Source organism: Aspergillus ibericus (genome assembly GCF_003184845.1).
Source record: "Aspergillus ibericus CBS 121593 unplaced genomic scaffold BO80scaffold_6, whole genome shotgun sequence".
Lineage (NCBI taxonomy): Eukaryota > Fungi > Ascomycota > Eurotiomycetes > Eurotiales > Aspergillaceae > Aspergillus > Aspergillus ibericus.
The window spans coordinates 34,384-48,210 of NW_020292104.1; the positions used below are offsets into that span (position 1 = coordinate 34,384).

The window sequence follows — 13,827 nt, forward strand, 5'->3', positions numbered from 1 at the left end:
CTTACTCCATTCTCTCAGTGTCAACTCCTTATCAGTTGGTTAATATCTGTGGAATTGGCACTAATGCAATTGCATCGGCACATGACTTGTCCTGGCCAACCATATGGTACAACTAGTGCAGGGGTGATTTCCAGGTAGACACTTTCACACGTCAATCATTGGATGGACGCTGCTATAGTGACCGGGAGAGAGGGGTATGATTATTGCACAAACATAGTCGAATGAGATGCGGTTATCCTCAGAGGAGAAACACTGAATTATATTCTCGACAGGCCAAAGAGTCATAGTTGGCAAAGGACTTCACCATTGCAGCTCCACATCTATCTTGAAGAGTGATCTTTCGACCGGGGTTTTATCCATCATTGTCGAATCACCCCATGCCACTGACGATCACAAATCATGGTTGGAAATGCCAGGTCTTCCTGTTCGTACTGGAAGAATTCTCCATCCACGGCCTTTATTGACTTCGACCATGGACAAGCGGGTTGACGTACGGAGCTTGGAACCTCGAAAGCTCCGATCTATACCCGGGGGACGAGCATTGGGCTAATCCTCTATTGCCATCAATGTACTCCGTATCCATGTTGGCAGATTTATCCTGTGTTGTGCTGAAAGGTCAATGCAAGTAGCATTGTTGAATTTCTCCGCTACATCGCACAGATTCTGCTCATTCATGGAAGGTTAGTCAAGGTACCATTTAAGCGAGAAGATCACATGTCCTGTATCGCGGCATGAGTTAGCAGCACTAGGAATGTGATATTGCAATACAGCAATATATTTTTGATATATTTGCAGCTATATTTTATCCCACGAGGCTGTAGAGAGCTCTATTCGGTGTGGATAGGAGTCCGTTGTTGATTGCAGTATACTTGAGAATACAACATATAACATCATATCACTATGAGTGACTAGACAGATTAAATTAGCCAACATAACAAATAAGCTAGAGAAACAATAAGATTTTTTTAAAATTGTGAATAGGCCTATTTTACTCCGTACACTATGTTTTTTTTTACCCGTTTCCAGTATGGTATTCATTACTATCTAGTCCTGGAATTGTCGCTGTTGATATTTAATAGGAATTCTACATCCCATATGCAAGTATATTAAACCACATCCACTCACAATCAAAAATCCAATTAGGAGAATATACTGAGTCCAATCCGCTGTGTTCCAATTCATCGCCATCCACCGACCGCGATCAGATAAGATAACATCACCCCAAAGCAGTAAAGCCCCGCCGCAACTGAATGACATCTTCCAGTTCCGTCGCATCACAATCCTCCTCTTCTCGACCTCTCACACCCCACCACAACCACCCACCAATTCAACCCATGGCCGGAACCAAACGCACCTGGGACGGTCAACCACTACGCGACGAGGCCACCAACACCACGATCCCAACCCGCACCTCGACCCAAAACCAGCCCACCATGGCAACCCCCACCACAGAAGCTCAAGAGCAACAACTAGCCAACCCCATCATCTCCATGTTCGAGACCTTCCGCGACGAACTAGACGAGCACCATGACCGTCGCGAGCGATTGATCAAAACCAGTCGGGATATTACAGCTCTGAGCAAGAAGATGTACCCCTCCCCACCTCTCTCTCCCAATCCCACCATTACCATAAACCACCGCTAACCCTCTCGCTCACAGTATCTTCTCCCTCCAACGCCCATCCCAACCCCAACCGCACACCACACCACCTAACCACAAAAACCCTCACAGAATCCGAACCCTCAACGCCCCCCTCCCCGCAAACATAACCAAAGAAACCACCACGCGCTTCACCCAAATCAACACCCTCTTCACCTCCCTCCTCCCCGATCTCCTCGCCCCCCCAAACACCTGGCGCTACCAACGCCAACTCAGCTCCGGCATCCAAGAATTCATCGAAGCGCTGTCCTTCCACCACTACCTCACCACCCAGACCCTGATCACCCTCCCGGAGGTACAAGCACACCTCCCGGCCCCAATCCTCGTCACGGAGGAGGATTATCTTCTGGGCTTGTTTGATTTGACGGGCGAGATGATGCGGTTTGCGGTTACGGCGTTGTCGGCGGGGAATGCGGATACGACTGGTACTAGTGCTGAAGAGGAGGGGGGGGCAGTGGGGTTGGGTGAGGAGCAGAGAGGGATTGTGGTGGATTTGAGGGTTATGAGGAGTGGGTTTGAGGGGTTGAGTGTGCCGAGACGACATGTTATGTTTAAGGATATGGGGAAGAAGGTGGATGTTATGCAGGGGAGTGTGGAAAAGGTGGAACGCGCGGCGTATGGCATTTTGGTTAGGGGGAGGGAGAGGCCCAAGGGGTGGAGGCCGGATTTGGTGGTTGCGGGGGGTGGGGGTGGGGAGGAGGGGTATTGATTTTTTTTTCTCCTCCATTTGTTTTGTGAGTGCTTGTTGGGTGTAGGTGGGTATATGGTGGGTGCATATGGAAGTAGAAGGAGTGTATGCCGTGCTATATCCGGCAATTACTAAACACCATAAAGCACATAAACATCAATATCAATATCAATCAATCAATGAAACCACAAATCCATGAAACCACCGCACCCTTCCCACAGAGAAGAGAGTCCTAACCAGACACCACCTAACGCCCACATCCTCATCCTCATCCCTATCCCTTACTCCATCTCACTCAAACAACCGGAAACCTCGGATCCTCATCCTCCGTCAAAATGCCCTGCGAGATTAAATCCTCCGGATTGGGCCGACTCTGGATCTTGTGGTCCAGATGATCCACAAGCATATGTTTCTCGAGCTCGCGCGCATTCGCCTGCAACGCCGGGGCAGCGTGAGTGGTGGGGAGGATGTTCCCTGCGTATTCGTTTATTCCATTAGTATTTAGCTATTCAACATTATATGTAGTAGAATGGAAGAAAAGGGAGGTGGTGGTGGGACACACGCTCAACAAGTTCCTCGCGATCCGGTCTATGTTCGAGATGTTTCTTCAGACTGTCTGTTGTGCGCTGGCGGGCGAGTTCTTGATGGGCGGCTTGGAGGGAGCTGGGTCTTGGTTAGCTAACGTGATGTTGTGGAGGAGGGGAAAGGTAGTGGGGGAGGTAGAGAACGTACGGAGCAACGTTCGTGTCGAGAAGAATGTGGCGGTCTTTGAGATCTTGCATGTCGGGACGGGTCTGGAGGTGCTTCTCCAGAGAGTCGCGACGGTCTGTGGGGGATGCGGAGAGAGGGGTCTCGTCGATGCTGGGGGTGGTTATGGTTGGGTCCATTGCGGGGATCTAGTCGGGTTGTCTTGATGGTGGATGATGGATGGTGTATGTACAACGGTGCAACTGTATTTGGGAGGAGGAAGTGAAAGGCGATAGATGAATGTGGGCTGACGAGGAGAAAAGAATAATAGATGGTTGCTCAGGAGATGAAGAAAGACCATTCACGGGGAGGGGAAGGTCAAGTGATGCATGCGGAGGAATCCACGGGACTGGCGGCGAGGCCCACTGGACGATGTCATCGACACCGCGACACCAACACCTGGACAGCCAAGTCACTACAACACAGAATACACAGCACACGCGCGAACAGGTCACCTCGGCTTGCATTCGTAGTTGGTTAGACAGCTAGTGAGCTAGTTATAGGTAAGCATCGTTAATACACACATATCGCCCCAATCTGCTCCCCCAACCAAGTATCCTCGTAGCAATCGAAACATGTCCAACAAAAGTAACGCAAAGAATGACGGCTATATCTGTTTTGTAACTGCAGAGTAGAATGTCGAACAGCTGGCTCGGGAACCATCACCCACGCTCCCGATCTCCCGCCGGCAACTGCAAGGCGAAATGAAAGCAACCGCTCATCCTCCATCCGGAAACGGAAAGCAACGCCATGAGATCACGACCGTCATGAGCAAACCCAGCGTCTGACTACCGCCTCGCAGAGGGAGCGCATGCCACGTAGCCCTAACGCCCATAGTCCCCCCGTCAGGATGGTCATGTCTGGATCGAAACTGTCCCGTATCCGATTCGCTCTCGTCTACCGCTTTTCGCATCCATGCCATCTGTCCAGGATCCGCTCGTCCCATCCATGTAGTCACAGTCGAATCCGACCAAAGTCTGACCGTAGGCAACCCGGGTATGGAGATCAATCCTTCCTGCTTCAGGACATCCATGGTGGTCTATTTCAGAGTTGAAAATTTTTGATCCGTCCATCGCCAAAGTATCGACAGACCTCGACCATGGGATCAAGGAACCCAGAGCTTACCACGACCCCGGCTGCTACCACGAGAGGGACCCCGAGCCGCTCCCCGGCGATTGTTCGAATAGTTCCGAGACGCGCCCGCAATGCCACGTGCGGCCCCGGACTGGGTGCTAAGATCAACAGTGTGCTGTTGCTGCTGCTTGGTCACCCCCAGCGACCGGCTGAAGGAGTTGGGATCGATCGGCTGGGTAGGGATCTCCATCGTCGCCTCCACGGGCGGGGCGGCAGTCTTGAACGGAGCCGCCTTGCGAGGGGCGCCGCCGCGCGATCCACCCCCTCTGGAGGCGCCTTTGCCGCGACCACGGGGGACAAAGACAAGCTCATCCTCATCGCTCTCATCCTCATAGGCAAGAAGCGACTTGGGTTCTGTGACCTGGGTCTTCTCGACATACTTGCATCGGTTTTTGTATTCGCGCTCTTCGTACTGGATCGAAGTCCGCAGCTGGTGAATGTTCTTGACGCCAATGCCAAATTTCTGAGCCCAAACCTGGGTAGGCCGGTCATTCGTAATCAAAATACAAGTCTTGGCTGCATTGGACGCATCGGGGCCGTGGTGGAGTCGCCACAGCAGAGCGCTGAGCAAAGGTCGAAGCATCAATGGCACTGTCGGGATCGTTGATCCAGACGCAGAACGCCGATGGCCGCTTTCCGGCTTCTTTTTGGCATCCTTGGTGACTCCTCCGTTCGCAACCACGTGGGAATTCGAGCACTCCGGGCTGGTCCGGGAGCTCCTGGATGACGGGCGGGATGCGGGAGCACTATGGGTGCCATTTGAGGTGATCGAAACAGCATCGGACTCTTTCTTGAAATTCAGCTTGTTGAGAAGCATTTGCGACAAGTCGTCCGGAGCGGCGCCGTTCTTCTTCGTGTCTTTGACCTTATCCTCGCGATTCCGCTGCGCCACCTGGTCGCCCGGGAGAACTCCGTTGGTGGCCTCCGGCTCCTCCTCGAACTCGGGGAGGAAGAACTTCTCCGCCTCAGCCCAGTTCTCATACTGCTCCATCGGGCCCTGCAGAATAACCCGTTCGGCGGAAATATTGTCTTTGCCGGACGTGACACGGTCGAGGAAACGGACGGCCTCCCGAGCGTTGATGGCGACCTGAGATCCGGCTCTCTTCAAGGCATGGAGGCGTTCGAGGGCTACAGGAGACGTCAGTCAGCAGATGGAGGGTATCTGTCGTCGGATGACTCACTGTAAAGGGGAACGATGAGAGTAATGGCCCCGTTGGTGGTCCATTTTTTGATTTCGCTGATATTGGTGGTTAACGCCGTCTCGTCCACGGCACAGTGGAAGACCTTGCGTCCGGTCGACATGGTTGGTTGGAATCGGTCGACAGGACCGGTCGCGTAGTTGAAGGGTGGGATACTGAAAAGGCACAGCGGCCCTAGACCGAACAGCTAGCTTTGACGACTGCGACCGAGCCGCAGGCGTGGTTAGCGTGGTGCTGAAGCCCGCGAAGGAGGTTTGGATTGGGATTAATGGAGGCGGAGGGCCTGGGAATGTGGGGGCCCTGGCTCGAGGACAGAGAGAACAATACGCCCCAATACACCCAGTCGCCAACCCCGTTGCCAGGTAAAGACAGGGCTCACTCACAATGAAAACCGCGTTCACCAAGAAAGATCATCTGCAGCATTTTGCGTATGGAATAAGCGATCGTGGATGGAGCAGAATCGAGGCGAGATGGTGAGCGAGGAATGATCCATCGGCGGATCAACTGAAAGCCGCGGGATTCGCCTGGCCCTGACTAAGCGCCGGACGAACTTGACCGAACAGTCATCAGCATCATCAGCATCATTCACGCTTCATCGCATCCATGCCTCAATGGCCGAGTGACTCAATGGCTGTCTGTGAATCACTGGCCAATGCACTCATCACTACACATCTACTCTAGCCGAAGGTCTCTGTGTACCGTCTAGATTCTATCTCTGGTATCGGCGGATGCTGTAACAAGCTCGAAATGGAGGTGGGAGAAAACGCTATGTCATACAGGACCCGATGATCATCAGGTCATACCAATAACCTCCTCGTCTTCAACAACAACAACGTCAGCTGCCTGACTCTCCCATCCCTACGTTTCCTTCTTGATGAGACCCTCTTCCGGCTTGACACGTTGTGCCCATTCACTGCCACCGTCGTCAGCCACGGAACGTTGTAGAAAGTCAGGGACCAGGGAAGAAACTTACGTCCAGCTGCCATCGTATACCCTCCGCAGGTTGGGCTCTCCGAACTCCGCCTCGCCTAATGCCGTCTCAATGATGGTCGCCGTCACACCAGTACCACAGGAGCTGATGATCGATTTGGACGTATCAATGTCTTTTCCCTCGAAGATTTTGCGTAGCTCAGGTCCAGGGAGATACGTCTTGGTCTCGGGGTCCAGCAGCTCCTGGAATGGCAAGCTCTGGGAGCCAGGAATATGCCCCGATGACAGCCCCGGACGCGGCTCAGGATCGGTTCCCGCCCAGCGGCCGTACGAACGTGCGTCCAGGATCTCCACTTCTTTCGCACCCTCCTTTCTGTGCTCCTTGGCAATTTCCTTCAGCTCCCGGTAAGGGATCACGAGCTTCGAGTCATATGTAGGCACCGGGTAGTTGGTCTTCTCCGGCACAGACGCCTCGCCAGTCTCCGTCGGGTATCCTTCGCGAACCCACAATCTGTAGTTGTTGAGGAGATGGACGCGGGGGTGTCCGAAGACTCGAAGGGTCCAACCAACGCGGGGCGCGCTGAAAATTCCCAGCTCCTCCGTGTCGTAAACCACAACCTCGTCGTCGCGTCGAATGCCAAGCTCACTCATCGCCTCGGCGAACGTCTCGGCGGTGGGAAGCATATGCGGGTAAGGCGAATCATGATCCTTGACGCCATCCAGATCAAAGAAACGCGCCTGAGGGATGTGGTGCTTGCGGAAGATGTCAATTCCTTTGCGACCCTCAGGGTCGTTCGGCATGAACCAGGCCGCGCATAGAGGAACTACCCGAGGGGAGGTCGAGATCTTCGTGCGGGGATTTTTCTTGAGCGCGGCGTCAAGCTCCTTGGGCGTAATCAGGTACGAGGAGAAAGAGAATTGGCGGGTTTGGTGTGCGAGCGACATGGTCGGCCGAGATAGGCGGGTCGGTGAAGGGATGGAATTACGAAGGGCTGCGAACGCCATGGTGAGGGGAAGACAAATGGATATAAAGGATCGAGTCAAGGATTATTTACATTCCGCTCAGACAGCGGCGTCTGGTTAATCAATCCACCTGCAGGCACGAAAGATGGAAGGATGAGGGGGAAAGAAGGGAGTGGTTAGTGGAAAGCGCAAGATGCATGGACAATGACGGGAGCGTTTCCTATCAGTCCATCCATCACAAATGCGGAGAGCGGCCATGTGAAAATCGGGACAAACAGGCCGCTTATCGCCCGCTCCACTTCCTCGCACCTTTGCTCCCCTTCGTCCCGACACTAACCAACCAACCCATTGTGATCCAATCCAATCATCCCCAGCCATGAAGGTCACCATCAAGGAGTGGAACGCCGTCGCCACCTGGCGCTGGGATATGCCCGATGATGAGGTCTGTGGCATTTGTCGGGTTCAGTTCGATGGTACTTGTCCAACGTGTAAATTCCCAGGTGATGACTGCTCCCTATGTAAGTCACTGACCCAACCGCCCTCATCCACTTGCACTTGTTATTGACTGGGCAATTTTGGCAGTGCTGGGAAAGTGCGGGCATTCATTTCATATGGTGCGATTGTGGATCTAAATGTCCTCATCCGAAGAACCAACACTGACAGAACTAGCACTGCCTCATGACCTGGATTCAACAAGAATCCTCCAAGGGACTTTGTCCCATGTGCAGACAGAGTATGTACCTACTATCCTTGTTCCCCTCTCCATGTACTAAACCGAGCTGCAGAATTCGAGTGGAAGCAAAACGATGACGAGGAAGAGGAGGAATAGCCAACCTCAACTGTTTTCAACTTGACTGGGCTGCTCAAGGCGTTGGAGGTCCCTTACACATGATACCCTGCGCTTGTATTCTCCTACTGCTAGCATGAACGCATTGTCCCTTCTGTCTATATATCCTTAGCAACAAGGCATTCAGGCATCCTGTTTGTTTACCTCCGCAGATCGGGTCACCTGACGCTATCGATAAGCAGGCCAAATGATCCGCGGCGAATGCGGCAGTTTCCCCAGATACGGGAAGCTTGCCTGTCTCCCAGTAGTCATCTCAGGTACCTGCTGCCCTGCCCTGCCTGTCCGCTCCAACCCACCTCCTCGACTCCATGCTAACCATGTAGCTCCGATCCACCAGACATGTCTCTCCCCAAGCACACCTCCCCCTCTCCCTTATCCTCCTCCCCCTCCCGGCAATCAATCCGCCGTCCCTCAGGATCTCGCCCCCAGAGCATCATCGATCGACCCGGCACAGCCCAGCCTGTGACCGAAATCCCAGAAGAGCACGACGCAGCTCCAGCACCGCCAACAGCAGCTATCCCCATCGACCAAGAAAGACCCCACGATACCACACCCACCTTCCAACCCTTCTTCACTCTAATCGAAGACGTCAACTCCTCCGAATACTTCCACCCGACCGTCCACTACATCTTCTCCGATGACGACACCGATATCGTGACCGAGGCCGCCCTGCGCTCTCTCGAATCCGAGCACGACCTCTTCCCATCCAACGGGAAAGGCAAGTCGAAATCAACGCGTGATCACACTCAGCACCGGCACGACGCAGAAGGCACAGATGGCACATACCCCGAGGACGACGAATACGCCCACCAGAGAAAGGAACCCCTCCTCCCCGACCCGATCCCCGGCATCCGGGACAATTATGTGATCCTCGATGTCGATTATGCGTCTCCGGAAGTCGCGCAGAACGAGACTCTGGGCCCGAATAATAACGACGGCGCGGCAAGTTCTCATGAAACCCAGGGCACATCATTCCCGCAGCAGCAGCAGCAGCAGCAGCAGGGGACCTCATCTCATAAGTTCAGTGTGACCTCCGCGCATAGTTTATCGCCAGCCTGGCAGGTCCTGAACACACAGATCGAGAAGAATAATTCGTCCGGAGGACAGCCGCCGAACGGCGGATTGATGCTGAAGATCCAAGGCACGGCAGGATTACCCATGACGATGTTGGGGAAGGATAAAGATCGGGAGAGGAGTAGTCAGCGATTGGAGGATATGATGGATCAATTTGCGAAGAGACTGGCGGAACTCAGACAGGTTATTGAGGCAGGGGAACAAACAGGGGAACTAGTCGGGGACACAGGGCTCCCTGAAGAAACAAGCACGGACAATGGACCTGCGGTGAACCCCGAAGAGCCGATCGAAGCCCAGACTCAGGTCGAAGGTGGTGCGGGGAACGAGAATCACTCTGCAGAGAGAGATGAGCTGTTAACTACAAAATAGTCCTGGACATGTCGGCGGGAGCACGCATTGTGGCACCCGTCCATGGGCGCTAGACTAATAAATCTACGGTTCTACAAACATTTCATATAGCCGTGAAGAGATCAACCATGTTATCTATAGACGACAACCGAGGTATCTATACCAGAAACCCGATTCAAAAAAAACACCTAAACACCAGCCTGTAGGACTCAAATTATCCCGTGCCGCAGTAAAAGTAAACCCAGATAGTACCCATCTCATCCAGCCGACCAAGGCCCAAACATGGTGTCAAACAACTGTCGTTCTCCAAATATTCCGCCAATTCCCAGGGTATCCCATAACGCCTGCCACCCACATGCGAGCAGTGTAATATCCGTGCACAGGAAAAGAAAGAGGTTTTTAGCGTGCGATTTAATTAAAAGGCTGGTTTCTCAGCTTCCTGGCGCTGGAGGGAGGGACGTTTTCCGGTCCTTCCCGCATCCCAGCCATCTTTCTCGTCAGCATCTTCTGTGAGAGCTTGCTATCCGTCATTGTGAGATTCGAGCAGCGTCGTTTCGCGGGCGGTTGGTCTGTCCCCTCATTGCTTGGTGTGCGGTCCAGGGTATCCAGAGGCGTTTGCGCAACCGCAATAGACGACTTGCGCGCGAGGGCATGGTCCCCAATATTAGATGCGCGCGGTTTTACGACGTTTGCATCGACTTCCCTAAGTCCCGTGTTGGAAGGAGTGACCGCGGTTTTGGGTGGTAGAGTTCCTACCTCGTCCTCAGCATCGTTGAAAACGAAGCCTTTGGATGGGGGAGATCCAGGAGAGCTGTCAAGCACCGGAAGCTGGTCTTCACCACTGAACGGCAGTGCGGAGAACTGCCTGGATGTTCTCATCCGGGTTTTCAGGGAATCGTGGGTCTCTGTCCGGGGCAGATCAGACGGATAGTCGTATCTGCATTTCTTAGGAGTAGCGCCGGTAGAGACATAGTCCTCGAATGACCGATTTTGGATGTTGTCGCGCAGGTCTGACAGTGGCTTCCGGACATCATCCGAGAGTGGCATGGCTGACTCTTGCAGGTTGATTTGTTGCTGGATTGCTCCCTCCTGCAGTTCGGCCAGGCGGCCACCGAGTTCGGTGAACTGCGTATTCACTGAGGAATACGATTGGTGAACATTGGATGCCATATTCTGTAGACTGGACAGGTGGGCATCGCGGTAAAGCCCGTTCTGAGAACGTGCCTTGGCCACGAAATCATCTAGGGCTTCCATTTGCTTGCTCATGTTGTTCATCTGAGCATCGACAATACGGACTGTCTCCTGATGAACCGACTCCGTTGCCTTCTGAATCGAAGCATTCCGTTGATCGAAAACCTACAAAATTAGCACCCCGCAGACGGATGAGTATCTATGAACCAACTCACCTCCCAGTCACTTTGCATCTTTGTCCTTATCTCGTCTTTCGATGCTGTAACGTCCTTTGCGAACTGCTCCGACTTGAACACCCACTCGTCGACCTGGCGATCGTATTGCGCGGTTGTGTGCTCCAGGAAATCGCCTGTAGAAGTAAGGTCGGTACGCATCGTCTCCACCCTGCCTTTCAAGCGTCCGAATTGCCTTTGACGGGATTCATCGATCAATGACTTCATCTGTGAAAGCAAGAGCTCGCGCTCAGCTTCTCCGTTCGCACATTCTTCTTCAAGCGTCTGTGCCAGCTGAGAAGACGCCCTGCGGTTAGCCTCTACGGCCTTAATGTTCGCCCCCTGTAGCTCCAGTCGCAATCTATTGATCTCGGCTTTTTGTCCGTTAAGATGCGTGACCATATCTTCAAACATCGACTTGAAGTCTTTTCCGAGAGCGCTATAGGACGAATGCAGCTGTACGGGTTTTAGCATGACGCAACCTAAGTGTGCGGTCCAACTTACCTGGGCATGGAACTCAGCAAATTCGCCAATCACCTCTTTGGATATACGAGCGGCGGCAGCTGATAGACCGTTCAGGCCCTCTCCAACCTTGCGCTTGACTTCCTCACGTAGGTCCTTGATCTCTTCGAGGACCTCATTCATCTCATCATGAGCACCCGAAGTTTGAGCGTTTGCCTCGCGCTCTGCCTTCTCAAAGGAGCCAGCAGATTCCAACAATCGGGAGTGGTTCTTTTCGATATTGCCAAGCTCACGCGTGACGAACTCATTGATCTTGTCTGACATGGCTTCCACAAGCTCTGAGTGCTGCTCCTGAAACGCTTTCACTCTGGAATCAATCACAGTGGTCACATCCGATACTTCTGCAGCGGACACCTGCCACGCCTGCTTATTGGCAGCGTCCAAGTCCGACTTGCGTTGTATCTTAGCGTGCAGACCATTGATATCTTCAACAGTAGTATCAAGAGTTGACAGGAGGCCAGCGCCAATATCGCGAAGTCTGACTTCCGTATCCTCGTGTGCTTTGCGCAACATTTCCTCCTCCTCAAGCTGTGCTTTGGTATCCTTGAGGACAATCTCGGTTTGCTCAAGAACATCGTTTGTATCGGCAAGCGCAGCACGCGTGTTTTCGTTGTCCTTCTTCAGATCATTAAAGTTGCTAGTGAGCGTGAATAGCTCCTGGACTTTGTGCCGTAAGCTGGACTCCATGGATTCGATCTTGGCGCGCTGTTCCTCATTCACAATTCTTCGGGATTCGCTTTCCATGGTCATTTCCTCATAGGCATCCACGCTCATATACACGCCGTTCCGGTGTCTGGTAGCAATGAGCTCTCCCTTCAACTTTTCGATCTCAGACGTGAATTCACGCAGAAGTGTCTTCTTCGGCATGGTGGAATTGATCTGGGGCTTATTCCGGATGTTCTTCGCCCTAAAGGCATAGTCCAGGGTCGATATTGTTTCTTCTAAGTTGCTGCGCGAGGGCGAGATTGTAGCAATTATGCAGGTCTTTGTCCGTCCTCCTAGAGAATCCTGTAGGAGGCGGGTGAGCTTGGATTCTCTGTACGGGATATGGGCGCTCTTGTCAACCAAGGCGTTGATGACGCGACCCAAAGTCAGCAAACTCTTGTTGATCAATCCAGCTTCAGTCGCACGCTTGTTCTCAGCACCACTCCGCTGGATATTCTCACTACCGGCCAAATCGACCAGGTTCAACTTTCCGGAGCTAATGTAATCCTCGCCGGACTCGGTGGTTCGCTTTGTCAGTACGGTGATAGTAAAAACTGTGTGAGACCGAGAACTCAAGTCATTGCATTTCGTCGCAGCGACTTGCCGCTTATGGCTGCCATTCTGTAGCAGCTTAATCCCGGCCGATGCCGAGTCGATAAATGTTTCCTCCATTCCCTGCACGAGTGTGCTTGCATGTCCTTTTTTCGACTCGTTCTCGAAGATCTTCAGTTTCGGGTTTTCTTCTGATGAAAGCAGGTCGCGGAGCTCTTCGTTATATAGTTCAATGAAGGAGCATTTTACAGTACTCTCTGTATCCTGAAGCTTGTGAAACAAGGAATAAAGCACCCGCGGAATAATACCGGCGTTATCCGATAGTATGCCCAGGGTATCTGTCATATCGCCGGACATTGTGTACGTCTTTCCGGTACCCGTTTGTCCGTAGGCGAAGATTGTGCAGTTGTAGCCAGCAAGCATCTCGTTGACAATCGGCAGTACCACATCTTCATAGACAGTGACCTGATCGGCAGCTGCGGAAAAGACCTTGTCAAATGCGTAGGCCTTGTTGGCCAAAGCATTCGGGCCCATGGACAACTCGACCGACTTTCCCTTTACTCCCTCAGGCGTGGACACCACAACCCCGCTCTTCTCTTTGATCTCCCTATCATTGCGGCCTCGGCATCTAACCACAACATGGATGCTGGTGTCTTCGTTGATCTCACGCTCAAAATCTCTTTCTTTGCGCTTCGAAATGATACTGGATGGTTCGGCCGGGGATTTCAATACGCGCGAACTGCTGGAAGAAGGCGCCTTGGCGGCAATTGCTGGAGAGCTTGCCCGTACCGAAGGCGCCGTCGAACCGGCCCGTCTTGTCGGCTGGCGCGTAGTCGCAGTACGTCTTGTTGGCAGCCCAGAGGCAGGCCGTTGTGGGCCGGCCATAATGGACTATGCAGTGAGAACCAGTGTCAAATATTGGGTCGTGATGGGGCAGTGAGTATCAATGCCGCAAGTTTGTGGACCATGCAAGCAGCATAAGGCGAGAGTGTTGGTGGCGGTTGTCGGGGATGTCGTCTAAGGAGGTCCAGTTATTTATTGATGTTGTTGCGGGAAT

At 52.9% G+C, this 13,827-nt stretch overlaps 7 protein-coding genes across 7 annotated transcripts; 3 read left to right on the forward strand and 4 right to left on the reverse strand.

Annotated features, from left to right (window-relative positions):
• Window positions 1-1,304: 1,304 nt before the first annotated feature.
• BO80DRAFT_399469 (translin family protein) lies at window positions 1,305-2,367 on the forward strand (the record flags this gene model as incomplete). The annotated part of the gene is made up of 2 exons (XM_025717472.1): window positions 1,305-1,588; window positions 1,659-2,367. The coding sequence occupies exons 1-2, from the start codon at window positions 1,335-1,337 to the stop codon at window positions 2,365-2,367; spliced, it is 963 nt and encodes a 320-aa protein (XP_025578595.1). The 5' UTR covers window positions 1,305-1,334.
• A 274-nt stretch (window positions 2,368-2,641) lies between these two features.
• BO80DRAFT_347505 (RPEL repeat-containing protein) lies at window positions 2,642-3,233 on the reverse strand (the record flags this gene model as incomplete). The annotated part of the gene is made up of 3 exons (XM_025715425.1): window positions 2,642-2,820; window positions 2,909-3,009; window positions 3,079-3,233. 3 exons carry the CDS (start codon window positions 3,231-3,233, stop codon window positions 2,642-2,644), a joined length of 435 nt encoding a protein of 144 aa, XP_025578596.1.
• Window positions 3,234-4,198: 965 nt separating this feature from the next.
• BO80DRAFT_347501 (uncharacterized protein) lies at window positions 4,199-5,529 on the reverse strand (the record flags this gene model as incomplete). The annotated part of the gene is made up of 2 exons (XM_025715424.1): window positions 4,199-5,355; window positions 5,409-5,529. 2 exons carry the CDS (start codon window positions 5,527-5,529, stop codon window positions 4,199-4,201), a joined length of 1,278 nt encoding a protein of 425 aa, XP_025578597.1.
• A 540-nt stretch (window positions 5,530-6,069) lies between these two features.
• BO80DRAFT_422116 (sulfurtransferase) lies at window positions 6,070-7,721 on the reverse strand. Its single transcript, XM_025718744.1, has 2 exons — window positions 6,400-7,721; window positions 6,070-6,339 (listed from the first exon to the last, which is right to left on the reverse strand). The coding sequence occupies exons 1-2, from the start codon at window positions 7,359-7,361 to the stop codon at window positions 6,285-6,287; spliced, it is 1,017 nt and encodes a 338-aa protein (XP_025578598.1). The 5' UTR covers window positions 7,362-7,721; the 3' UTR covers window positions 6,070-6,284.
• On the forward strand, window positions 7,637-8,324 carry BO80DRAFT_422118 (anaphase promoting complex subunit 11). The gene is made up of 4 exons (XM_025718745.1): window positions 7,637-7,837; window positions 7,902-7,933; window positions 7,989-8,052; window positions 8,105-8,324. The coding sequence occupies exons 1-4, from the start codon at window positions 7,696-7,698 to the stop codon at window positions 8,146-8,148; spliced, it is 282 nt and encodes a 93-aa protein (XP_025578599.1). The 5' UTR covers window positions 7,637-7,695; the 3' UTR covers window positions 8,149-8,324.
• Window positions 8,325-8,438: 114 nt separating this feature from the next.
• On the forward strand, window positions 8,439-9,715 carry BO80DRAFT_422120 (uncharacterized protein). The gene has a single exon (XM_025718746.1). It carries the CDS (start codon window positions 8,506-8,508, stop codon window positions 9,607-9,609), a length of 1,104 nt encoding a protein of 367 aa, XP_025578600.1. The 5' UTR covers window positions 8,439-8,505; the 3' UTR covers window positions 9,610-9,715.
• BO80DRAFT_374454 (putative kinesin family protein (BimC)) lies at window positions 9,699-13,793 on the reverse strand. Its single transcript, XM_025716595.1, has 3 exons — window positions 11,496-13,793; window positions 10,995-11,447; window positions 9,699-10,944 (listed from the first exon to the last, which is right to left on the reverse strand). The coding sequence occupies exons 1-3, from the start codon at window positions 13,653-13,655 to the stop codon at window positions 10,000-10,002; spliced, it is 3,558 nt and encodes a 1,185-aa protein (XP_025578601.1). The 5' UTR covers window positions 13,656-13,793; the 3' UTR covers window positions 9,699-9,999.
• Window positions 13,794-13,827: the final 34 nt, after the last annotated feature.

Bases quoted from the DNA above. Each gene is read 5' to 3' on its own strand.
- BO80DRAFT_422118 (XM_025718745.1), top strand. From the start codon at position 7,696: ATGAAGGTCACCATCAAGGAGTGGAACGCCGTCGCCACCTGGCGCTGG. The intron at 7,838-7,901 runs GTAAGTCACTGA...CAATTTTGGCAG, and splicing joins AGGTGATGACTGCTCCCTAT to TGCTGGGAAAGTGCGGGCAT. The intron at 8,053-8,104 runs GTATGTACCTAC...ACCGAGCTGCAG, and splicing joins TTGTCCCATGTGCAGACAGA to AATTCGAGTGGAAGCAAAAC.
- BO80DRAFT_374454 (XM_025716595.1), bottom strand. From the start codon at position 13,655: ATGGCCGGCCCACAACGGCCTGCCTCTGGGCTGCCAACAAGACGTACT. The intron at 11,448-11,495 runs GTAAGTTGGACC...AAACCCGTACAG, and splicing joins TTGCTGAGTTCCATGCCCAG to CTGCATTCGTCCTATAGCGC. The intron at 10,945-10,994 runs GTGAGTTGGTTC...CTAATTTTGTAG, and splicing joins AGATGCAAAGTGACTGGGAG to GTTTTCGATCAACGGAATGC.
- BO80DRAFT_422116 (XM_025718744.1), bottom strand. From the start codon at position 7,361: ATGGCGTTCGCAGCCCTTCGTAATTCCATCCCTTCACCGACCCGCCTA. The intron at 6,340-6,399 runs GTAAGTTTCTTC...CGACGGTGGCAG, and splicing joins GTATACGATGGCAGCTGGAC to TGAATGGGCACAACGTGTCA.
- BO80DRAFT_422120 (XM_025718746.1), top strand. From the start codon at position 8,506: ATGTCTCTCCCCAAGCACACCTCCCCCTCTCCCTTATCCTCCTCCCCC.